Source organism: Fistularia commersonii, chromosome 13 (genome assembly GCF_037954325.1).
Source record: "Fistularia commersonii isolate RoL2024-O1a breed Wild chromosome 13, RoL_Fcom_v1.0, whole genome shotgun sequence".
Taxonomy (NCBI): domain Eukaryota; kingdom Metazoa; phylum Chordata; class Actinopteri; order Syngnathiformes; family Fistulariidae; genus Fistularia; species Fistularia commersonii.
This window is the reverse complement of record NC_141296.1, coordinates 4,742,876-4,767,508: the sequence shown is the minus strand read 5'-3', so window position 1 is coordinate 4,767,508 and position 24,633 is coordinate 4,742,876. Positions and strand designations below refer to the sequence as shown.

General features: G+C 39.5%; 2 protein-coding genes across 2 annotated transcripts; both read right to left on the bottom strand.

The window, feature by feature from the left end:
• Positions 1-6,706: 6,706 nt before the first annotated feature.
• LOC147227688 (E3 ubiquitin-protein ligase RNF38-like) lies at positions 6,707-17,620 on the bottom strand. The gene is made up of 12 exons (XM_086158510.1): positions 16,253-17,620; positions 12,999-13,051; positions 12,651-12,832; positions 11,033-11,459; positions 10,463-10,603; positions 10,076-10,264; positions 9,345-9,506; positions 9,114-9,217; positions 8,836-8,917; positions 8,628-8,749; positions 8,310-8,409; positions 6,707-7,782 (listed from the first exon to the last, which is right to left on the bottom strand). The coding sequence occupies exons 1-12, from the start codon at positions 16,530-16,532 to the stop codon at positions 7,720-7,722; spliced, it is 1,905 nt and encodes a 634-aa protein (XP_086014636.1). The 5' UTR covers positions 16,533-17,620; the 3' UTR covers positions 6,707-7,719.
• Positions 17,621-18,484: 864 nt separating this feature from the next.
• Positions 18,485-23,673, bottom strand: LOC147227687 (zinc finger CCHC domain-containing protein 7-like). Its single transcript, XM_086158300.1, has 8 exons — positions 23,155-23,673; positions 22,988-23,040; positions 22,724-22,831; positions 22,085-22,255; positions 20,766-20,801; positions 20,423-20,527; positions 20,152-20,269; positions 18,485-19,001 (listed from the first exon to the last, which is right to left on the bottom strand). The coding sequence occupies exons 1-8, from the start codon at positions 23,540-23,542 to the stop codon at positions 18,604-18,606; spliced, it is 1,377 nt and encodes a 458-aa protein (XP_086014426.1). The 5' UTR covers positions 23,543-23,673; the 3' UTR covers positions 18,485-18,603.
• Between the last annotated feature and the right edge of the window lie 960 nt (positions 23,674-24,633).

The following is a 24,633-nucleotide window of genomic DNA, read 5'->3' as shown; positions in this document are numbered from 1 at the left end:
GTCTTATGACAGTTTCTGGAAGGATTTCACAAGCTTATTAATTGGATGCAGCGTTATGGATCTTTGAATATATTTTTCAGCTTTCTTGTAATCTCTATAAAAAAGGAGAGCTTGGCAAACAGATGCAAATATTGATCTTAAGAAGAAAAAAAAACCCTGAAATGGACCTCGATAAGAAAATTAATTGAGACATAGTGATGAAACCGCTCTTATAAATCCCCCAACTAGAAAGAAAGTGGGAATTTTATAGAGTCACCAATGACAATGAACACAGTCACTTGTTTTTGTCCCCGAAGCTCTGAGCTGGAAAGCGTTGACAGAAATATGAAAAGGACAGCATTTATCTGGTTCCTCTATTGTTCCTGTCCTACACTATATCGTTATTGCTCTGGTGAAGAGGGACTACAATGTTTTGTAAGAAAAATACAGCTACATTGACATCCCAAACAAATAAAAGAAACCTGTATGTGATCCCCTTTACACATATTTCAGATTTCAACCTTCTTCACCGTCACCGGGAGTCAGTTCACTTTAAACTCATGTAGCAAGTCCAATGACGCTGAATTAAAAAGGGCAATATGTAAAACCATTCAGAAGGACAACCAAAGCAACTTGCATTTAAAGCAAGCATGTTTAGTCGTTCATTTTTTCCCCTAAAGCAAGTTTAACATGAGATCTCCCACAGCCGTACCACTCAGTCATCATAATCTAATTAACTTCTACACAACTCAATATGTCTACAGTATGTAATGTATCCTCTGGACTAAGACACAAATGCACTCCTCAGCCTGAACTGCACACTGTTTATGACAGCAAACTCACAGCATCTGTATTGAGTCCTGAAACTGAATCGCTTTTACTGTATCATATAGATTACGTTTTTGTATGTTACATTTTGCAAATCTGTTCCTCAGCACCATACCTCCCATCTACCAGTATTTTTGTTTGCCTTCAAGCACTAAGTCACAAGGTGTGGAGAGGATGGGCTGCATTAATCTTATTATCAATTCATATCACTACAGGATATTTGTCTCTTGGACTGACAGTATGAGCCATCACTTGGGAATTTCTAGACGGGTTGCTGTCACAGCTGGTCACTGTTCCTCTCTGGTGGGGTAGAATCGAAATGAGGGAACCTGCAAGACGTGTGGCGATAAGTGCATTTCATCAACATTATTTCCTGTTCAAATGCTGATGTATTTTCATTGCAAAATACATTTGCATTGATATTCTGCTTTTCCTCTTTTTACTCCCATAGTCATTTCACCCTCCTCATTGAGTCATTGTTTACCTCTGTAGCTGTTTTTTAACTTCCTTCTGGGTCCTTCTTGATCCGAACCTTTAACCGAGGGGGAACAGAAATCATTGCTCAGCTCCTAGTGAGTGGGAGGCAAATGTTGGTTAATGTCACAACCCTCTCAGCGTGCCCTTTTACATTCAATAAATGTCTGAAATGTAAAAAATAAAGGCAAAACTTTGCTAAATCTAGGAGGAAAAAAAGCATTATTTCACAAGTACGCACATTCACAATACTTTTAGATTTCCTGTTCATGCTGGTAAAGGAACTCTCGCCGAAAAGGAGACGATTCCAACCATACAAATGTGAGTATTCAGGTTGATCAAATTTTAAAATGTTCCTATAGTGCTCAGGGTGTGAACAATGTGTACATGCATGACCGCGCAGTCTCTCTGGCAGTCCTTGTCCACATAAAGCCTCTCATGTCGTCTTTACTGCAGGCATTGGAGATTCAACACTGCACACACACTCCGGAGGCAACAACAATGTGACAGGATTCAACCCCAAACAAACGTTCTCAGAAAGAAGGATGACAGCGTTACACGATCCAGTGTTTTCCGTTTTTTACACAACAATGTTACTAGAAATGTGTGTCAATGAAGGGGGGAAACACTTTGAGGGGAGATTAATTCAAGTAACAAATGACTCCAAATCAATTTCTTATGACATGCATCAGTAGTTGTGTTGAGATGGCATTCTTTTTATAAGACTAGATAGAAATTCACATCAAAATTATTCTACACATTTTCAAGTATTTCTCACGACTTGATTTTTAAAAATACAGCCGCTACACAAAATGTGTGCACACCCTTCTTTTGCTGCAATTAGACAGTACTTTCTGGTGCAATTGCATGAACGGAGACACATATGAATAATAACTGTCTCCTTCTCCGGAAGGACAGTCCTCCTTCCACTGTTTTAGTGCATTAATGTAATTACTGTGCAGAGCATTGTTATTTCATTAATTTCACTTTGTGCCTAATTAACTTGAATAGAATTCTATTCAATTTGCTCGGAGCAACTTTCCCACCATCTTATCTCACAGTAGAGTACAGAATCAAGAGTAAGCAGATAGATTTTCTGTATTTTCAAAGCAGTTCTGACAGACAGTAGAAAGTCAGCTCTGAAACTCCGGAAAATTAAGTTGACAGTTGGCTGTCAAACAAAAAGCAGCAGCACATGAGAAATTATGAGTAGTAAAAATATGGAAATAATCCTCTATGAGTCCTCCAACTGTCCAATTATAAGATGAATAAAAAAATAAATGCTGGCAAATGTAGTCATACAAAAGGGGTGTCATGGATCCTTGGTTGCACTTGGTATCCCAACCCGCCTAAAGCAGGGCTCTACCCATCTGTTGTGTTGCTTTTCGGCTGTGACTTGGACCGGTCCTGCAACCTTTTCATCCTGCAGCTCTGACCTATTCCATAGGGCTCATGTGTTACAGAATACTGTATGTTCTGCCCCAGATACTTCCTTCACATCTTGTTCTTTACGCTGTGATGCAAGCAAGACCCATAAGATCTGCACAGATTTACGTACAGCATGGAAAACAGGAGGTCAGATGTTTCAACTTGGATAGTTATGCGTTTCTGTCACCTTCTGACCCATCAATTTCAGAGGATTATCTAACGGTTTATAAGCAAAGGTCTATCAAACTCAAAGAGAAGAATTTGATGATTATTTACAGGCAAAATGAATCTTTTAAATGTTTTGAAAGTTGCTCCTCCGCCATTTGTCCACTGCATGAGTGCGGTTGCAGTGTCAATCCCAGGGATAAAAGAAGATGAGGTAAAATTTCTGCAAAAAGTCATCAATACATCATATACTGTATTATTCAACTACTGAAGTAGTCTAGAAATCCATAAGCAAACACATTGGTAGTTTGCTTTTGTGAAGATATTTTACAAGCAAAATAAAGTGCTCGACGAAAGCAAGGCTGGATATGCAGTAAGACATGAATCGAGGCAAACATTTCAGTTGGAAGAAGAATAAGGTTCAGAAACTAATTAAAGTAAAACATAATGATATGTTTACTGCATGAAACCTAATCATATTCATTTAGAGTAAATAATCATGATAGGATAATACAAATAAATGGTTATGTAGTCATGTTGTTGTATAAAAAAAAAAGTTGCACTTTGTGATACTGAATTTTTTATGTTGTGATAAGTTGAAAATAGTTCTTTTAGACTGAAACTCTTATATAAAAAGCAAATTATGAGCTGTAAGAACCAGCAGACAATAACTACCTCGTGGACTTTGTTACTTTCACCATGGCACACACCAGCTCCCCCGAGACGAAATCATCCAGCCGACTGGGGATTCTTCCGTCAATATACGGTGCACAGCCTATATCGCACACTGTATTTGCCACAGACATGTTTGTTGGACCTTCTCTCTTTCTTGATAGATAAAAATATCAAAAGGTAAGCCAGCACCTGATACTGGCACTCCCTTTGGAACACCATTATAGCCTGTTTTTCTGTCCAGACAGAACTCAACAGAAACACACACATACACACATTATGACAGTGATGACTTCTGACAGCTTAGAGCAAGACTGCATGGCCAGCAGTCCTCCAGGGTGCAGAAGGGGAAATCCCCATGAAATAAATATTATTCACACACACACAGGCTCACTTTACTTGAGGACAGATGCCAAAAAAGCACCTGGTGCCTTCATATTTAACTCTCACAGTGCCACGCAATCAAAAGAGTGAAAGATAACAAGCAGAGGGACAAGAGAGGGCAGATATAGTGCATGCAGACGCGTATGTGTGGCAGCTCCTTTGTTTAGGTGTGGATATACAGTAAGCGATGCAGGCAGAGTTCAGTATTTTCACTTTTTTTTTGTATATAAAGTCAGGATGGAGAATCCATGTAAGCTGTCAGCTTTGGAAAATCTGTGCTACATGCGCGCATGCACACACACACACACACAATTACACATTAGAGGGGTGTGTTTTCATGAGAAGAGAGGTAAAGGCAGCCGAGGTGTACAAGCTTCTCATCCCATTATCGCAAAATCAGATGGACGAGGAAATACAAAAAATGAGATACGAGACATGTTTTTTTCTCCCCCGAAAATCTCTTTATGATCTTGTTGGACCGTCGTACATTATTCATATCATTCAAATGGAGCTGCTCAGTTTTGTCTCAGAACTACAAGTGAGAAGCACACAGGATGCGTAGCAGCGTTCTTCTCATAAGTCTTCATCCGTGAACAGCTGATAATTGTGGCGAAGTAAGCATTGCTAATCAATATGTTATCAAATCAGCAAAAATCCAAAGACTATCCACTTCAGTTGTGCTGGTGTTCATATCAAGCCTTGATTCAGTTGTCACATAACAAATGCAGCACCTCAGACTGAGCCATGCATCCTTGTTTAACAGCAGGGGGCATCCATGCTGGTCTTCCTACAACTAAACGGTCACTACCCTAAATACCATTGAATACATTGTCTTCTTACCTAGAATAAAACATTTATATCCCCTCCAGACTGAAAATCTTTGCCTATACTGAAACCAGATGCAATCAGAGAAAGAAAAAAAATCTTCTAAGGGAAAGACAGGAAGGGGTTGTGTAAAGGTTGAATGGTGCAAAGGACAAGGAGAGGAAAGCAAGTCATGTGTCAGAGAATTTATATTTAATTTAACATAAACAAACAGTATTGACCCCCTGATGTAAAGTGACTTTTCAAAGTTTATGACAATCATTCCATGGGTTTTGACTGGTGTGCAGTTCACATCCGACTCTAGATTTCAGATGTGTAAGTGTGAAGTATGCAAAATCTTTAAAAACAGATTTTGTTGTAAAACCATTGCAGATGGCTGTTTTAGTAATTACCAGAGGTGAGGTGATGGAAATTTCTCTGTAGCTTTCTCAGATCACTGGAAAAAAGAACATACTGAGCCCAAGGACAACGTAAGCAAATACTACACTTAAAACAACAAAGATTTTATCAAAGTTTAACTGCAAAGTATGCTTGATGAAATATTCTCCTGCAAAAATAAGTGACATTTGTGTTTAAGCTGGTCACATGGAGCCATTTCCTCTTGAGCCCAGAGGTGACATCTGCCTTTTGGACTTAGAGCCTCTCAGAAATACAGTTCCAGTTAGGTATGGCCAGAGGGTATAGGTAACAGGTGTGTACTGCCAGTGACTCAGCTGTACATGTTAGCATCGAGGTTAAAAAGTCACTAACTTCCCTCTCCACTGCAAAGAAATATACACATGCAGTAGAGAATTTAACTTATACAGTACTTTGCTGTAACAAGGGATCCTTGCCATATGCCTCTTCCAATTGATGGTTTCAAAATTCCTCACATAAGGTTTGGCTTAAGGTCACTGATTAGATACGTTTTGGTTTTTTGATTTCAGTGAGATTAGATGTGTCTTTGGAGTATAGATGCAGTTAGTTGGTATGAGAAGAGAATGTGGAGTATAGGGTGAGATGGGAGACGGATGATTTGCTGTGGCATCACCTGAAGGGAACAGCCAGCAGGGAAAGAAGGAATGTTTCATATTGAAACATGGAATTGTGAAATTCTGGTGCTTTCAAATGTCAAGGTTGTAAAAACAATAAAATATATAGTGATGGCAAGTATCTCCAGAAGCAGTTGATTTGAGATCATTACCAACAGATTTTGTTTTCTTTTTTTTATATATTCTAGCAAATCTTTCAGATTTTCTTCTTTGACATGAAATGTTCTAATCATTGAAATAAGTATTTTCCAGAGGGTATTACTGACCGATTAGTAGAAATAATTAGTACAATCATTACTGATTAAAATTTATTTAAACCATTTGAAAAATAATATGCCCTTCCTATCTTCAGTAGCAGGACTAATTATGAATATAGAGCAAATGTTAATATTCAATTGCACGATTTGCTAGCGTGTGTAATAATTGTGCTCCTAAAGTTATATTTAACATATTTAAGAAACCCTGAGACACTGTTGAACCTTATATATCTGAATGATTGCACTGGATTTTGGAAAAATAATTGATAGCTTTTTTTTCCTTTAATGAAAATGATTGCAAGAAAAATGTGAGAGAAATACTACTTATTTTAAATTATTTCAACACTGAACTACTTATTTTGATTGAAACCAAACATGCAAAACAGCAACATCAAAGAATGATGCTTACTTTTGGACTTCGATTTTCCTTACTTCCAGAACAGATCCTAGTCTTCATCCGTGGACAGATAGCTATCGGGAAGAGCAGCGACACCTCCTAGTGGCATACTGAATGAAGCTTTAGCACAACAAACTCAAGCTGCCCCAACAAGGGTCCCCTGTGTGCAATTTGCACAAGCTGCATCAAACCAAGCTATGAATTTTCTTGCAAAAGTAAATGAAGAATAAAACTCATGTTTAAAAAGTTCATATCAAGCCTTTTATTTGGTATTCAGATATTCATAGATTTCATTACGAATATATATATATATATATATATATATATATATATATATACACATACATACATAAGTACACGTGGGTGTTTGTGTGGGTGTGTATGTATGTCTATATATACATATACACATACATATATGTATATATATACACACACATACATATATACATATATGTATATACACAGATACATATACATATATATATATATGTGTGTGTGTGTGTGTGTGTGTGTCACTGCAAAGTCAAACTTGTTTTCTGCTAAGAAAAAAAATTATGCAGAGAGAATGTGCTAAATCTCAAAGTAGTGCTGTGAAGTGCCTGTGATGAGCAATGACCAAAACCGGAATGATGAGGTAACTGTCAGGCAGGAAAATTACCTATAATGGTCGAGTAATAAAAACAACAATCAGAATATAATAAAACTAAATGATTAAATAGGCAACCAAGAAATATGTATAGTGGCAACATGGACCCTTAGTGTCAAACTAGAGAGAAGGATTAAATTCTATAAACACACATATTATACATAGATGGTGCAGAAACAAATGGAGTAAAATCAGTACCTCATGAGAGCAAAATTACCTTTGTCTGATACAGCACAGACACACAAGCATGCTCCAAGACATCTGAAATGTCTCTCTCAGTCACACACAGTCGTGTCCTACAGCCTTGCACATTAAGGCTGACCAAACGTTTTTACATTTTTGGTACATGCATGTGTAGACACACACTCGCACATGCACACAGTATATCAGGTAATGCCAGCAAAAAACATATGGGCCTGTAGGCGTATTAAATGTGGAGACTAAAAGTGAAGAAATCAAAGAGTAAGAGGTTAAGGAAGATAGAATTTGTCACATCGTATGACTTAATTAAAAGAACAGGACATAAAAGTAGTGAATTGTGTGCAAGTGTGTGTGTGCATGTAAACAAGCATGCACAAGTGTATGATCAGATCAGGAGCAGGCAGTGCTGATCATGTCTAGCCCATCATGGGGTCACTCTGAGTCCCTCTGGACCTCAGAAGCGTCAGCTCGACAGATGGGACACGTCCTGTTAGCCTGAGGACCGAGAGGAAAGATCTGTATCTACAGGCAGTTCATTTCTTTATACAGGTTGTTCATCACAAAAGGTAAACCACTGACGACTGATTAAATTTGGTGATATTTACATTTTTTCAGAAGGCAAGAATAATTAATTAGCAACTATTTGGATAGTCCTATTCAGACTTGCAATCTTAATACTTTTAAACCATTAAAGTATTACAAATACTAGAAGAACAACATTGTCCTTTTTTTAACATTTTAATGCAATTTGTATGCTGTGGAATGAGTGTTGCTTCCTCTGATGTTCTTATCTTGTGGTTTTACAGATTATAACCATGTTTTGTGACAACACTAAACCAAGATGTTTATTAAATAGAATTGGCATTCTGAAATCCCGAAATAAAGGACGGCCTGGATCACTTACAAATATAAAATGTGTTGACCAACAAACCGTTAAACTGTTGGTTAGTTTAAGAGACCAAGTTCTTGCTAAGGCATTCACTAAATAACCAAGAAATCTTCCGGTTTCAAACAGAACTTACCCGCAGCCATTTGTCCACACACTTCCCATGAAACTCGTGGCTGCAAGGCAGAACGCGCAGCAGCTGGCGGGACTCGAAGTCGCTCATACACACCACACACCTGCAACACAACAGGTATTGTCACACCTAGAAGAATAACATTTGTTCACACTTTTTTCATAAGTCAGGATGATTAGGCTGCTTGGTGTTTGGAGAGCTACTGTAAAATGACAGTAAATTTACAGAAAAATATTAATAAAACACAGAGAAAAGTTCATTCGCAATACCATTTTCTATCAATATAGGATAGCCCTGCGGTAATGAAACAAGGGTACTTACAGTGTTTGCTCAGACTGATGGTTATTGGGATTGAACCGATATGAAGGAAGCTGTTCAATGTCCCCCTTCGTCAACCCTCTGAGCTTTGCCTCGCCGAGACGCTCAGCTAGGTTTAGGAGTGCCTGGGAAGGACATGTCAGTAAAAAATGCTTGAAATCATATTCAAGCAAACAGTACCACCAAATTACAAAATTTGATGAAAAAAAACCTCATAATTTTCAACTTCTCCATCATCAACATCCAGCTCCAGACTGATGGCAGGACCAGTGGGCTGGACTGGCAGCATTGAACTGCAGAGGAAGAAATACAACATTGAGTTTTCAAGAAAGAAATGCATGCAACTATGTTACATCATTATTAACATATCCAAACTTGGAAAAAAAGGTCACCAAATTTACTTTGAAAATGAACTACTGATAGGCTACCCAAAGGAAATGCCCTTTTTATTTCTGTTCACTCATTAAATAACTTCACTATTCTACTTACAGGAAATAAGGCAGGAGGCTTGGGTGGTAAGGCGAAGGTGGCAATGGTTGCTGTGAACGGTACCGCCGACCCGGGAGACGACGAGGGATGAAGTTTGGATAGGACTACAAAACAATTGAAAAAATAATTGCCTAAAAGCTTTTTTCTTCACTTGGCAGCCAAAGGGTTTGAAAAAAAAAATGCACCGAAGAGAATCAACAGAAACAAAGATAAATGATTCCTCTTGCTCACCACACCAAAGAACTCCTGTGGCAGGGGATCATGGGAGAGGAAGTGAAGCTGTGTTGAGTGTGGGTTGAGGGCTGGGTGTGTGGCAGGGGGGTAATGTAGCCCTGCACCCAAAGACAGGTGTTCCCCGAGTAACTCCACATCATTCTCTATCCTCTGTAGCGGCTGTGTGGGGCAAACCGAAGACAGGTTTTTGTTGTTACAAGAAGTGGCTTGAGAGGTTTATGCAGAAAGTTTGTTTTCAGAAAAAAATAATCAGACTTTAAAGCCTAAAAACAAAATGGATTCATGCATTAAAACTAGTTTCAGCCCTTTACGAAGCATTTTGTGAAGCATTTTATCCTCTGAAAAATTTATTCTAACACAGACATTAAGAATGAATAAAAAACAACATTAATTCAATTCTTATGAATTTGACTTGACACTTGTGACGTAGTCATTTGTATCATTTGCAGAGAAAAGTTACAATTTTTTTTTTAAATATCACCTGCTTTGTTATGAGCAATACATGATCTCTTTAACTGAACTCAAAGCATTTATTTCTGAACAGAATTTTGTTTAAAAGATACCAGAATATAACAGATGCTCAAAATAAAATGGATCATATTGGCAAAATGTATCTAACTTATCAATGCTGAACTCCTTTGAGATTCATTTTTGTATCACGGTGTAAGAAATAGAAATCCATTAAACACATAATGAAGAACAAACGAACTGGCTAAATGTTTACTCACTGATCGTGCCTGCTGAGTTGAATAGGGCGCAAACTGTCCAGGTGTGGCCAAGTGAGGTGGGTGGTGAGAGAGATGTGCAGGAGGATGGGGAAGGTGAGGAGGGGGAAGCAAAAAGGCTGGGTCGCTGGACAGTAGAGATGGGAATGGGTAGGGCATCGGTAAGTGTTGCACAGAGCAAGTCTGAAGGACCTAACAAAGAACAAAGTGAAAACAGGTCAATGTTAAAAGTAAAAACAGATGAGCTCAATGAGTATTTGAGCACTTTATTTTAGTCAACAAAAAACATACCATAACATTGTATAATGGTCTAATGTTATAAGTTATTAAAGAAAAAATGGATGTGTAGAAATATTATAAATAGGATACTGGTTTTATAAAAATACGCACAGGAGGAGGGACGCTACAAACAGGATAATGCTGTCCACTAAAGACCACTGAGCACGCTGGGATTTGTTGCGGGGCAGAGCGAGGTGGTAGTCCAGGTGGAGCCCCCGGCGGAGACACAGGATATGATACTGGAACTGAACCCTGAGTATGAAGATCAGTTTCTCAGCTTTATTTATTCAGTCTGCGAATTAAAGCTAACCTATAGATACCAGACCAACTTCATACCTTGCTATCTTAAAAAAAGTCTAACACTAAATATATTAAAGAGAAAAAGTAGCATGCAGTTTTGCAGGAAGGTGCTAGCTTTACTAGTTTCATACCAACCAAACCACTGTTGGGAAAACTGCCAAATACTGGAGTCCATATGTAACCTGTAAACCAATCAATAACCACTACAGTAGACAAACATAAAACACCAATCTGGAGTTCAATTATTAATCTACAAACTATCAAATTTTCTAAGCATAACAAAATAATTATAAAGTTTGTTTTCTTATAATGTAAACTAATTCCAATTAAGTATAAGATTGCTTGTGGTTGTCAATGGTAAAATACAATAAATGTATTCACCTGCTCGTGAAGGTCCAACACAACACTGTTCTGTTGTTGGGATGGGTGGGGATGCTGTGGATGTGCCGCAGGGTGCAGCAATCTAGGAGACAGGTGCGGTGACTGATGAAGGGGCCTTGGGGAGGGGTTCGGTGGGTGGTACCCAGGTCGCTCTTCTGGGCCTGGCCCAAGCCCTCTGGGAGGCTGCTGGCTGTAGGGTGGGTAACCCTGAGGGGGAGCTGGGTGACGGTAGTTCTCATCCTGGTGGCTTGGCGACAGTCCATGATTGGAGTGCATGTGGTGATGGTGGTGATTGTGGTGAGCATTGGGGTGATGATGGTGGTGGTGATTATTGTTGCCGTTGCTGTTGTAATGATGGTGATTGTTGTGAGTGTGGTGGTGGCGGGTCAGGCGGTCTCTCCGGCCACGCTGCCGTCTCATTGGGGGGCTGAGGGGAAAGAGAAAAAAAACTGAAGAGGCAGAAAAGAACAATTGACCTGTGACATTGTAGAATCTACTATGGCAACTAGACTTTGTTTCTATCCTAAAAGACATTAAACGTCTCATCAAAGACCTTTTTCAGTTCTAAAAAGACTATGGGGAATTTCTAGTACAGAAGTGCTGCGGTTGGGCATTGGTCTAAGTTGAGTGGGTTTGTCATTTGAATGAGTTAGTTGATGTGCAGCAATGGGGTTGAATGGGGTTGCTATGTTATGCTACGTACAGTATTGCGCATCATATCCCTGTAAACAACTACCACAGGTAAATGTAATGCTAAATGATGTGTAAACTCAGTCAAAAGGAAGCACTGATCAGCAGGATCAGGTATATACATCAATATTAATTATAGGCTTTGTAACTATCAGGGGCAGATGACCGAGTTTCATAAAGGGTAATTAGCCTGCCAATAAGAGTAGGCAATATTGTGACCATACATAAGAGGTCGGCAGGCGAATGTCATGAGTCCCACTGTGTGGATAGTGATTAAAGCCGTATCCATGAAGATAATACTTTCCTGGCCAGGAAAAAATAAATGACTTATTCCCTTTCAACAATCATTTTAAAACAGGTACATTATCTCTCACAACACAATTACCGTTATTTCCGCACTATTGAGCGCATCTCAATGTAAGCCGCAGCGGCTAGCCGATCGCTATCTTGGGCTTCCTCCTGTGCGCTATAACTGTCAAAGTCCTCTTCTTTGGTGTGGGAGTTGAACGGACTCCGAATTTCCAGGTCGTTTCATCGGTCCGATGTGACGATGATAAAGGTTTTAGCGGCGAGAAACTCGTTAGCCCCCCACAAAAAAATCCATATATTAGCCGCATCGTTGTTTAAGTGCAAAAAAGTCGCAGCTTATCGTCCTAAATTACAGTAGTAAAATGGGCTCAGTGGTGTTTTTTGCGATGACACCGAATTGAAAGTGAGCCCAATGTGCTACAACTGATTAAGATTTTTATCAATGGTAATTCTGACAAATACGAGAAGAGTGGCAAATCTTCTGAACATCTGATAGTTAAGTATGTTTGATATATTTTCTTGCGCTCGAACTTTTTGTCAAAATAAAACATCTCTTCTCAATTTTCAATTAATTAAAAAAGAAATAAAAAAAAAAAAAAATCAACATTCAGACAAATACCTGCGACGGTTGCGAACAGGCGTGTGACATCTCTCCGGCATGTAGTGGGGGTGTGGCCTACGACTGGGCGGAAGCTCCCAAGGCCGAATGGGAGAGGAAGGGGTAGAAGGAGGGGCTGAGCTTAGATCTAACATCGACTGCTGGGAAAGACGCTGCCTTTTGGGGCTTGGGCTGTCTTCCATCTGCAAACGGAGGCAAAAGAGGATGAGGAATGCAGAGAATGACTGTCAAGAGAAAAAAAAATAAAATAAAATAGAAGACTGATTAAAGAAGAGAAAAAAAATTATGCAAAACTATTCAAACCAACAGCAAACTGAGGTAACAGGCAGCAGCATGTTTTATGCTTACTTTGTCTCTATCCTCACTGCAAATATTATCTGGATGGAAATGTAGCACTCCTCCTGCAGGCCAGAGACGAAAGAAGACAATCAGATAAGACAGGGCTGAGAAAAACATCACAAGACACATTGACATACATTTGCTAAGCTGGCAGACAACACTCAATACAGAGTGTTTCTTCATATTTATTTCTTTTGTTGGGGATTTGAAAAACAAAAGATGTGAAAAAAGTGGCTACTTCAATGCAGTTTGACTGACCTGATTTCAAAGCTTCTCAAACACAACAGTGTAAAATACACCAGTTATTACAGGACAAGTGCAAAGGACATTCTCATCCTCTCCAACTCCCACAGAAAAGTCTTTGCCTCTGAGCCAACTACAAACCCCAACACATCCACAGTACAACAAAATATCAAGAAGTAATATTCCTGCTAAAATCATGTGATAAGTGAGAATGAAAACTTCTTTTACAATGTCTCATTTCAAGATTGTGCACATGATTACATTATTGGTTTGGTTTGTTTGAGCACATTTCAGGTTCATAGTTGTCTCTCCAGTTGATCAACAACTACAAGAGTGTCCCCCTTAAATTACAGCCTTCTATAACTCTTTTGGCATTTTGGAGAGAGCATTTTGAATCTGTGGTAGAGGAACTCTGAGAGAAATGACGTTGATTGTAAGGTCACCTTCAGAAAATCCAGGTAACCTAAGAGCGCATTTAACCCTCTCCAGGCAGATGTTGCAGATTTGCGACAGCTAAATGCTACTTAGCTAATTACGCCACAACTTAATTTGAGCCTGAGAGGGTTAGTTCCAAAACTCTACCTCATCTGATCATTTCTAACTGTATAACTTCTTTATTCTAAATTTTCAGTTATAGTATGACATAATCCTCATCAGTCCTTAGAGTTATGGTTTCAATTTTAATGTGAAAAAGTACGAAATATACACAATACCACCATCTGGTGGTAAGGAGGTGCAAAAAAGAGCACTGCTGCTTTCGAAATCTTAGCAGTGTTCATGTAACTTTTTGGACAGACACAGGTAACAACAACAAAACACTCAGCCTACATTGCTGATACATCTTTGGAATGAGTATGGAGCATCTCTGTCCTTAGGAGCCTGGCTTTGGAGCTCTAAAAATGTTTCTAGCATATGCAGAGAAAAAAATCCCCATTCCAAAACAATTCAGTGATTCACAAAAAACATTTAGACAAAAAAACCCTATACACTCCAAACTATTTATCTGACAGTTCGAATATGCAATCTGGATGCAGCACATGCACAGACATCTCTGCAATTTTCAAGATGTCCTTGTACTCAGCTGACGCAAATTTCTTCTAAGCAGGCCACAAAAAAACTCTAATCGCCAAAAAGTAGAAGAAAAAAAACCCATTCCATCATCACTCAGTGTTTTCTCCCTTCATGTCTCCCGCACCCAAACAGTCTCTTCTTCTGCCTCCTCGGAAACAACAGATCTTAAGCACCCCCACCCCCACCACACCCTTTTCTTGTCTTTGCTTAGCCACTCTGGGGCCATGTGAAGTCTGCTCAATAGTGACAGCTCAAAGATTCTGCTAGTGGCTGTGAAGAACAGAGGAACAGCGATTGACTGACCAGCCAACAGTGAGACATCATGGTGGCTTACATCTTACTTCATCTACCACGCTTTTTCTTTGGAACTCCTGGGGGTCATGGGCATCATGAAGCAGACTAGGTTGTTTCTGTTTATAAGAAAAGTCAACCATTTTTTCCACTGAAGGCCGCTACTGGGGGAGAATAAGATATTTCTTAATGACAGTGCCACATCAGATAATAAAACTTGATTATTGGCTACCACTTAAGATTTCATCCAACTGAAACAAGAACTAATTTTAATTTCCACTTATGAAACACAAGCCAGCAATGAGAAACTATTTGATGATGAAAAGCAATAACCAGTCTAACGTATAAAGGGATTAATGAAGAACTGAAAGAACTAAGTGCTCCCAGGAAAAATTGTAGGATCAAAAATGACAACCAAAGCTAACAGTAAGATGTGAAGTTGGTAGGAATGATGAACAGAAGAGAAGGGCTGAGGGATGAATTTCAAAAAAGGTAAGACACAGGGATGAATTCAAAAATGCCCCCAAAACGCTATCTTCAAAAAGTGATGCCATGATGTGCAGCATAATCATACACATACGTGGAATATTGTGGACATACTGCAAAAATAGAATGCACAGAGCCCCACAGTTAAAGAAGAGGAATGTACTGCTGTTAATAGAGGATCACACAGCTGGGAGATGCAATGTTGAAATAATTTACACAAACACTAGTTCAGTCTCTCCATTTGGAAAATATGTTTCGGTGGGGGTTATTCGAGGTGTTTGGCAACAGCATTGATATAACAACAGGGATCTACTAAAAGGCTGGTTTCATTCATTCTTAATTGCCTTTGAATCAATCAAGTGTGATCACATTAGGATTTGCCAGAGACCCTCCGGTGGTCAGGACATGGGAAACTATTAAACACTCCAAGTGTTAGAGTTTATAAAACAAGTCCAGGTAGGGTGCAATAACATACTGACATAATATATCTAGAATACAAAACTTTTCAAATACATGTGGCTCTAGTCATAAAAAAATTAAATCAACACAAAACATCCCATTCCTGTGAAATTGGATACTTTAAACACTACAACACCTTTCTGTCCAATTATATCCCTAATCAACAACAGGTGATGGGTTAATATATTATTTGGGTAGGCTAAAAAGTTAAGTGACTATTATTCAGCACCTATTGATAGATCCAATTACATGCAATGCTATGGTGAACTTCAATTGAATTTCAAAATCTTAAATGTTGATTTTGAACATCTTCCTTACTTTGGCAAGAGTAACACAATGGGTCAAGAAGGAACATAATTTTCAGGACATATTGTGACAAAAATGCAGCCGAACTGAGTCCCCTAAGTCAAGACTGTAAGCAGCAAGCCAAACTATAATAATGTCCCAAAACTTCAAAACTCAAGTTACACCTATCTACCTGATTTCAGAGACACTCCATCACTGTACAATTTTTAGAGCTGTCCATTAGTGCAACGGCTAGCATTGGACATTTTGAGCCCCCTCGTTTAAAAATGTCAGTCTGTTAATGGGCTGCTTGTTCCTCGAGGGTTGTTTGGTGTGTGTGTGTGTGTGTGTGTGTGTGTGTGTGTGTGTGCGCGATGAAGCATTTAGATGGACTGCAGGCCCTGTTTGCAGAGGGTGATAGTGCTTACCAGCCCCAGGGTGTCTGTGAGCTCCGTGGGAAGAGTGGCGCTGTGCCCCTGCGGACAGGTAGTTCGCCTGCTGCTGCTGGTTCTCCGGGTAACTGCGACCACCGTGATGCGGACCCCAGCCCGCGTTGCTCTGCTGTGGGTAGCTCACCCCTCCTCCGCTAGCGTTCATTACGCTCCCATTACCGACTGCGTTTCCACTACCGTTGCTTCCAGCACTGCTGTTAATGCCGAAATGATAGAAACCCGAGCGAGACCGCGATCGTGTCCTCGGGGGGTCCATAGCTGGGGCGGAGGGGGATGAACGTGATGGAGGTAGACCCAAAAGCTGGACGTTTGAAAATTGACAGGAACCTCCCTGTTCAGAACGGGTTTTCCTTCCACCGAGATAAAACGACCTACGAAAACGACCACGTACGTATTCTCCGCTGCATTTAAAGCTATTTTTGGTGTAAGATGAGGTAGCGTTACCTGGGGCCAGCGGAGGATTCAAGAGTGTATACGTCGCAAAAGCACCATTTACATCAGCTCAGTAAACTCAATTTATTCTCGTGAGTCAACTTTAAATGCTCATATATTACAACGCCTCGACACACTAACAAGTAATTTTGAATAAGATAATCCTGTGACACACAATTTCCCCAAGCTGGTATGAAAAGACTATTTTCTGGAATGGTAGTTAACATTGGTTGTCATTAACATTACCAGAGCAACAGTCCAACAAGGTTCAGCTTCTCTTTTGTGTGTTTCACAGTGGAGTGGTGAAATAAAGTATAGTGTGAATAGTAACAACAAACAGATGTGCCCGGTACAAGTAATCTCAGTGCCGATATATATATAACATTAATAATAACTAGAACTAAACGGGTAAATAGATACGTCCCCACGAAGCACACCAAGTTAGGTAGCGTTAGTACTTTACGCTAAATTCATCAACACTCGCGAAATGGCTAGCTACCAGCGTTAGCAAACCAATGGAAACGAGCTGCGCTGATAACTGGCTGGAAAACAAAGTTATTGTAATAGTAGCGATGGTAGATTACAGTTAAAATTAACCTAGTTACCTACCCTAAGTAGCACGGTTACACCCCCTTCCCTTGACTAACATTTACCGTGTTCATTAGCATAATTGCGACTTTCCAGCTAGCCTTAGGCTAACAGGAAGCAGGATCTGGCAGGGAAAACAAGTCTTACAGTATCGACATTACCTGGTAACAAACGTCGCACTGTGTCGATGTTACACTATAAAACTAGGGATACTGAGGGGTTAGTTAAATTTTTACACGAAAACGGGTATCCTGACCGTCAAATATGAACATTTTTTGCCCAATTTAAATCCCTTCTCGCATACGGTATCAAGTGTTTTCTCTGGTCAGCGGGGAGTGTAGTGGAGATCAATCAATGGGAGTTTCTCATCTATGCCAGGTCACTCTCAATCGATAGCAGAGCAATATGTTCATCGATACAACACAAAATATTGTACACATGCGGATAAATGGTATAAAATAAAACGGCAAGTATTTTTGCAATTGATACACTATGCGAAAAAAATAATATTTATTAAAGACTAAGTCGTGGCGATGAATTTTGAGTGAGGATTTGTTACCCGGTTTGATTGCTTCTGTCTGGTACAGCTCTGACAGCTGTTCAGGCTCATTAATAATTTAGCAGCATCATACCAGAAATAATGTTAATTCTTTGGACACGATTGTTTCACACAGCTCTTCAGCTCTCAGTAATTATTTTAACTTTTAATCCTCAAAAATAGGACATGAACGGTTGCTTCACTGTAAGTCGCCGTGTCCGTGATGGAGCAATTAAAATCCATTTGCTGTGTCTTTCACTAGTTACCTGTAACTTCAAACAATAATAATCCAACGTTTCACGAAAAAAATTAAAAAAAAAAACACAACGGTTTTTATAAAGCATAATTTTCCGTTTCACTCCGTATTACCCTTCATTATAATCAATTCCAACCACTCCACATCATCTTCTAGGGCTTGAATCTGGCTTTCAATTTTAATATTAATGAGCCTTTATGTTACAAAAATAACATTTAACTTTGGGGAGGTACACCGATCTCCTTAAGAGCAGTTAAGAATTAAATTAAAGGTTTTTCTTCTGTAATATTGTGTTCAGCTGGGAGAGTACCAGAAAAGTTCATGTGCTTATGACCACATTAAGGTTACTGGGTATATTCATTGAAATACACAGGAGACAATCATTTGACTGGTTTACTTAATGTATTAAAATTAATAAATATTGAACAACACAACAAAGTTATAAAATTAGTAAAAAAGAAAAAAAAAGAAACTTTCCACTGCTTTGGTGAAATAATAGTTTTTCCATCTGTGTCAAAGCCACCATGGGGACCTTGAGGCAGATAGCTTTCTGGATCTCTGCTGTTCTTGATTCTTCCGCCAAATTCCTTCCTCCTTTTTTCCTTGAGGTTGTATCAATCGTTCATGACTATTGAGTACATGTGCCTTGTAAGCATGATCATCAGATTGACCCATGGACCTCACAATGTGTCCTCCTTCCCTTCTGGCTTGGGCCTCCTTTCTCAGCTTCTTGACCTGCTGTCTTTCTCTGCGCCTTTCTGGCCAGGTCTTTTTCCTCACAGCCTGTCTGCGGGCCTCTTCTTTTTTCCTGTTGCGTCCCTGGATTGTTGTTTTTTCGTCAGTGTTCCCCTCTGTCACATCAGACAACTGTCGTGCTTCTGATAGTTGGTGAGATCCGCTGTTCACAGGTACTAAAAGGAAACAACATGGATTGATACATTATTTATTCTATATGTTGATGAGAAAAACGTGCCGCCCATGCTTTGATTTGAATATTGCGATCACAATTTCATTGAAATTTCAATTGTGTTTCTGTCTAATATCACTGTTGTGTCACAGTTCACTGATGCCTCCCTATTTTCCTTTTAGACTGATTAAGTAACGGCTTCCTGTTTTGAGTATATTATGTCTATAGATGTTCTCTGTCATCCAGGTCATGGTTAATGCTTGTCGAAATATTCTCTCTTTCTCTTTTCGTCCTCGGATGAGAAGTAAAAGTTCTTCAAGGGAAGGAATTCAAGTCCAGTTGCCACGAAAAGCGTTCAACAAGAACATGCATCCTTCATTTTCCACTTTTGGTCTGAGAATAAAAGGCCAAATGGGACGAGTCTTCACTCGGTCAGAAAATATCAAGGCAGTCTGATAAAACACTGAAACCACATGATTGGTCAATTCTCACTCTGACATATTTCACCAAGGATTCTGCTCTTTTTTTCTGAATTACTGCAGTACAAACCATGGCTTCAATGGCAGAGGTAATTAAACTGCTGCATTATGAAGGGGCGTGTATAACAGTGAAATAAACTGTTCTTAGAATATGTGTTTTATCTGTTCACTTTACACAATATAATAAGCCAACTGCTGACCATGTAATCAGTGCATCTCAACATCCACTTGAGTCATCTATGGAAACAATTGACTGTGTTCAAGGCAGTGCCAAACAAAATACATTATTTGCCATCAAGAAATAGATACAGCACAATTACTCAGAAAATAATAGAGTTGTAAGTGCATAGTGATTACAGAGAATGACAATTCTCAGGTTCCCCCATTCAAGCAAGTAGGGATTCATTAGAACTGGCACTGTGACTATCAGGAATTTCAACTGTATATACAATGCTGAGAATGTATCTGCTTATTGAAATAAAATGCAGTGAAATCTTTCCCAGACTGATCCGCTCTGTTATGCGAGGGACAACTTTTCAAGACAATGAGGTTTTGTGATTTGAAAATGACTTTTTGTTTTACAGGTAAGAAGTATTTGTGGACAGATTTTTCTTTGAGTTTTCCTACTACGGCTACGGAAAATACACATTTCATGGTTCGATTATGAAATACTACCTTTTGCTCCTTTCTGCAACCTGGTATGATGTTGAAGGATGTCTTCTCTAGTGTCATAGTGGCAAACATAAGGCAGCGTGGGGAAAAGCCCACTAACCATCCTTCTTTGAGTGCATTCCTGATACAAAAGAAGAGGAAAAAGAAGGAAGGCAGGCAGACAAAGCAGTGAGATCAGGGATGCTGATGAAATGAAAAAAAACATGTAGAAGCTTGTGTTAATGTGAAATGGTGAAGGTGATATCTCATGGATCTGCTGTCATCAGTAACTTACATAGCCATGATGACCTCTGACAGAACAGTTGTAACAATGAGCATAGCGGTTCTTATCACGACTAGTGTGGACTGTCCATGGCTTAAGGGGAATTTGTGACCTGGTCTGAAAAAATGCACACAAAACAATGATATCAGCTGACACCTTACAACTTAACATGCTGTAAAATATACTACGTTAATAAAAACCTGTTACAACATATGACATTTATTAGAATCATTCAAGTATCCAAAAATGAAGCTGGTTGCATTTACATAGTGAGCCAGAAAGACTAATGTATTGAAGCTTCAAATATTGTAAATTAAAAAAAAAGGGGGATATCAGTTTTAAAATATCAACTCACTGTCAAGTGATACTGTCTCCATGTATCAGGGCACACCTGAAGAAAGAAGAGCGGAGAATTACTCGTCTGAGTAATGATACACAAATAAAGAAATCAAAAATGGGCACACCAGTGAACCCAAGATTTAAGAGGTTGGACACATGCAAGAGGAAAGCAACTTGCCAGCCATCACCCAGAACTGGTGTGGTCTCCCTCGGTAAAGGAATGAACAATGCCAGAAACGGATCATGGTACAGAAAAAAATGGACTGTATGCACAACTTTATTCGATGCTTTCATCGGAAGAATGTTTTTTGTTTGTTTTATAATCTAAGGCAAATAAACCATCCAAATCATTCAATCTGTTTTGGCAACAGCAGCCATCTTGTGTTTACTAAAATGCCTCGGGGAGTATCTGATGCTCCTTCTGGCATTTCCGGAGGCTTTTTTTCTCTCAGTAGTTATTGTACAATCGTCGTCTTGAATCCACCCCTTAGGAGACAACTGGATCAGTGAAGTGACCCAACAGGAACTCAGATTAAATGACAGAAGGCTCAGAAATATTTTCAGACTGAAATGAAACTGAGATACAACAACTTTTTGTCTCACTCAGCAAATACCATTGAAGTTTCCTTACCCAAGATAACTTCTGTTTGGCTCAGTGAGTTTGTTATATATGCATGCATCACTGAGGATGGGCACAAATTCAGTGAGAAATTAGAATATCACCAACACAGTAAAAATTGAAATACACACATGTATGCACAATAGGTTACAATTGGTGGATAACAGTATAGTGTGTAATTTTCGTTTGAAAGAGTATCAGCAACAACGAAAGGAAAGACGGACAAAATGAACAATGTTGTCCGGTTTAGCGACAGTGGCACTGAGAAAAAGACAGGAAGCAGAGGTGGAGGTAGAAGAGATTAAAATGGTGGGGTTCTGTGAAGGAGTGACAATGATCGATAGGATTAGGAATTAGTCCATCAGAGGGGCAGCACATGTTAGAAGTAAATGGAAATATAAGTCAGAGGTCAGACTGAAATGATTTGGACATGTGCAGAGGAGGGATAATGGATACACTGAGGTAGGAATACATGGATGTAACAGAGGACATGAAGTTAGTTGATGTTAGCGAACAGAATGGAGAAGAGAGGGTTTGATGGAGGCAGGCGATTCGCCATGGCAACCACGAAAGGGAACAGACTAACGGAAAAGAAGAGGAAAAAGACGATGATGACGCCGACAACAACAAAAGTCTTATGCTTATAGGTTTCCCTCACCTTGATAACTTATACATGCTCAAACTCACAGGAGTCTGATGTGGGGATAAAAACTCACATGGGATAGGTGTCCTATTATTCCACAGCGCTGGCAGTACTGGTTCCATACCGGAGGATCTTCACAAGGCCTGACGCCATGTGAAGCCAATCCACAACTGGAGCAGATGCGGGACAGACAATCCCTCTGAACGTGTCCCTTGACTCCACAAAGGATACAAGTGGGGCGCTTCTGCAACCATGTAAATGGATTTTAAGAATGTGTTACAAGTGATCTGATGTATCCAAGATTAGTGGAAACAGAGCACCCACCTGTAAGTGCTCTTTTGTGTAGTGATTTATTAAGACAACACAAAAATAATCAGCTAAACCAGGATTGATTGGGCAAATTAGTACATGAAGTATGACTAGGGAAATTATTTATCAAGCTAGTCAACATCAAATAAATGGATGGATGGATGGATGGATTAGTACATAAAGGCTGCCAGTTAAGTAGCATGTTGATCAACCCTTTGGTGTGTGAACACAATCAAAAGTGAATGGATTAATAAGCAGAGCGGAAACTTATATCTAGAGAATAGTACTTTTGAAAATGACATTTTAAAAATTACAGCTCTGCAAATCTACCTTTTTAACTGTAATGACAGTTCAAAAGTATAGAATACTGGGAGAGTGCAAGTAAAAATATATGTTCCAGTACCTTTCTGTTGCAGGTTCTGGCTTGATGCCCCGTTCTGCTGCAGATGTGACAGGTCAGGGAATAGCTCCTCATTGAAAAGCGGCTGGGCAGAGGCTGAACAGCGGAATCCTTGAGAATAATATTATCAAATTTTATATACCATCCAAAAACAAAGTATATGCTTGGTGAGAAAAGCAGGCAGAAGACTATTTATTTTCTCTGAAGTAAAAGATCACCCTATGTTAACTCTGAAAATGTATAGACGTACATATATAAACATATTACCTTGTCTTTCTGAGATACAGCCCAGCCACCGTCAACAGGCTTTACACTCAAACCTTCAGTAAAATGAAAATATCGTATTAATAGCATAATCTTTGTGGCTTCGCTGCTCCTAAAATCTTCAGGGATGTGCTGGTGGGGAAAATGGAGAGAAAAAAATGTTTACAAACCTTCATCCTCAGAGCTCTTTGCAGAGCTGATGTCGCTCCAGTAGCTCAAGTTGAGCTGGATACTCGAGTCTCCCTCCTGCACTTCTCCATCCAACATCATCCAATCCTCAATATGCTCATCAGTATCCTCATCCTCCTCCTCAGAGCTGGACACCAAACTCGGGGTTTTGTCCCGCATTCCCCGCACAGGCGTGGTGGAAAAAGCAAGGAGGATCGGGGGAGAGCTTTCCCTGTTCTGCTGAGAGGCTCGTCTAGAACCATTGTGACGCTTCTGATTCAAGAAACAAGTCCATTCCTCATCTTCAGAAGAACTAGGATCCTCTATGAAGAAAGGATCAACTAGGCCGACAGCCTCTTCGACACACTCACTTTTATCAGTGAGCTCCATCGTACAAAATCAAGCTACCAAACGATAATTGCTGCTAAACTGCACCATCTCGAACACTGTCAAATCAAAACAACTAAACTACACGTGAGTTCACCTTGAGCTAGCAAAGGCTATGCTAACTTAAGCTAAGTCTGTAGACTCGGAATTATCAAACAAAACCACGTCAAAACTAGGTAAATTCGACATTTTACGGTCGTTCACCCTGTTCTTTCGTTTCAATAATAGTTAAAAAACAAACACACGAATATTTACCTCCTAGTTCAACAGATTCAACAATTCTGTGCAGGTTCGGGTTTCGGCACAACGTTCTTGCTAGGAGTTGTTTACCACATAAAGACAGGAAAAAAAACTCTTTAACTCGCTGCTAACGTTTTCGAAGGTCTCCTTTAATACAAAATGGTCTTCTCCAACAGAAAACTCCTCATTACCAAATCTTAAGCAAGTCTTCATATAAAATAATCCAGTTACTCTAAACAAACTTCTCCGATAAGAACTGCAGCGTGGGACTATTCGTGCCGGCAGGAAAATGTTGGACAACCAAAAGTGAACCCGGCGCGCCTTGCTGAAAGTCCATGGTGAATTTAGTAGTATCAAAAATAACTCTTGTTTATTATTCTTTGTTGACCCGTCCTGTTAATTTGGCGTTTTGCCTTTTTATTCTTTAATTTGACTGAAAAAGTCATTGATGAATTGATGGTCATCAATGGAAGTATTCACTATTTATTTTTTTAACTTTATATACTTGTACGACTTAAAACAACTAGAGGAGATTCAATTTGAAAATTTAAATTGATAACAATAATAATAATAATAATAATAAATACTTTGAGAGAAGTTTGGGAAGGGCGTGGACACTTTTCATTGGCTGGTGCGGGGTGTGGCGTGGGTTGCGTTTTGCCTGAGCGTGTAATCGAAATTTCATGTCGCTGTCCATCAACAGGTGCTGAAAGAGGAACAAAAAATGGGAACAAGGCTTGCAGATGAAGAGATGCCCGGGACAGTGACGCATGATGAGGTTCATGTCTGGTGAAGCACCGGCTACCATGAGGCAGGAGAACTGGGTGCCTCACTTAGTGGCTCCTCGCAGCCGT

Coding starts and splice junctions, on each gene's coding strand:
- LOC147227688 (XM_086158510.1), bottom strand. CDS start 16,532: ATGGACCCCCCGAGGACACGATCGCGGTCTCGCTCGGGTTTCTATCAT. Junction 13,052..16,252: donor TCACAGACACCCTGGGGCTG/GTAAGCACTATC, acceptor TCTGGCCTGCAG/GAGGAGTGCTACATTTCCAT. Junction 8,410..8,627: donor CATCAGTCTGAGCAAACACT/GTAAGTACCCTT, acceptor GTTGTGTTGCAG/GTGTGTGGTGTGTATGAGCG.
- LOC147227687 (XM_086158300.1), bottom strand. CDS start 23,542: ATGGAGCTCACTGATAAAAGTGAGTGTGTCGAAGAGGCTGTCGGCCTA. Junction 22,256..22,723: donor CCAGAACCTGCAACAGAAAG/GTACTGGAACAT, acceptor ACATGGTTGCAG/AAGCGCCCCACTTGTATCCT. Junction 19,002..20,151: donor GTTGCAGAAAGGAGCAAAAG/GTAGTATTTCAT, acceptor GTTTCCTTTTAG/TACCTGTGAACAGCGGATCT.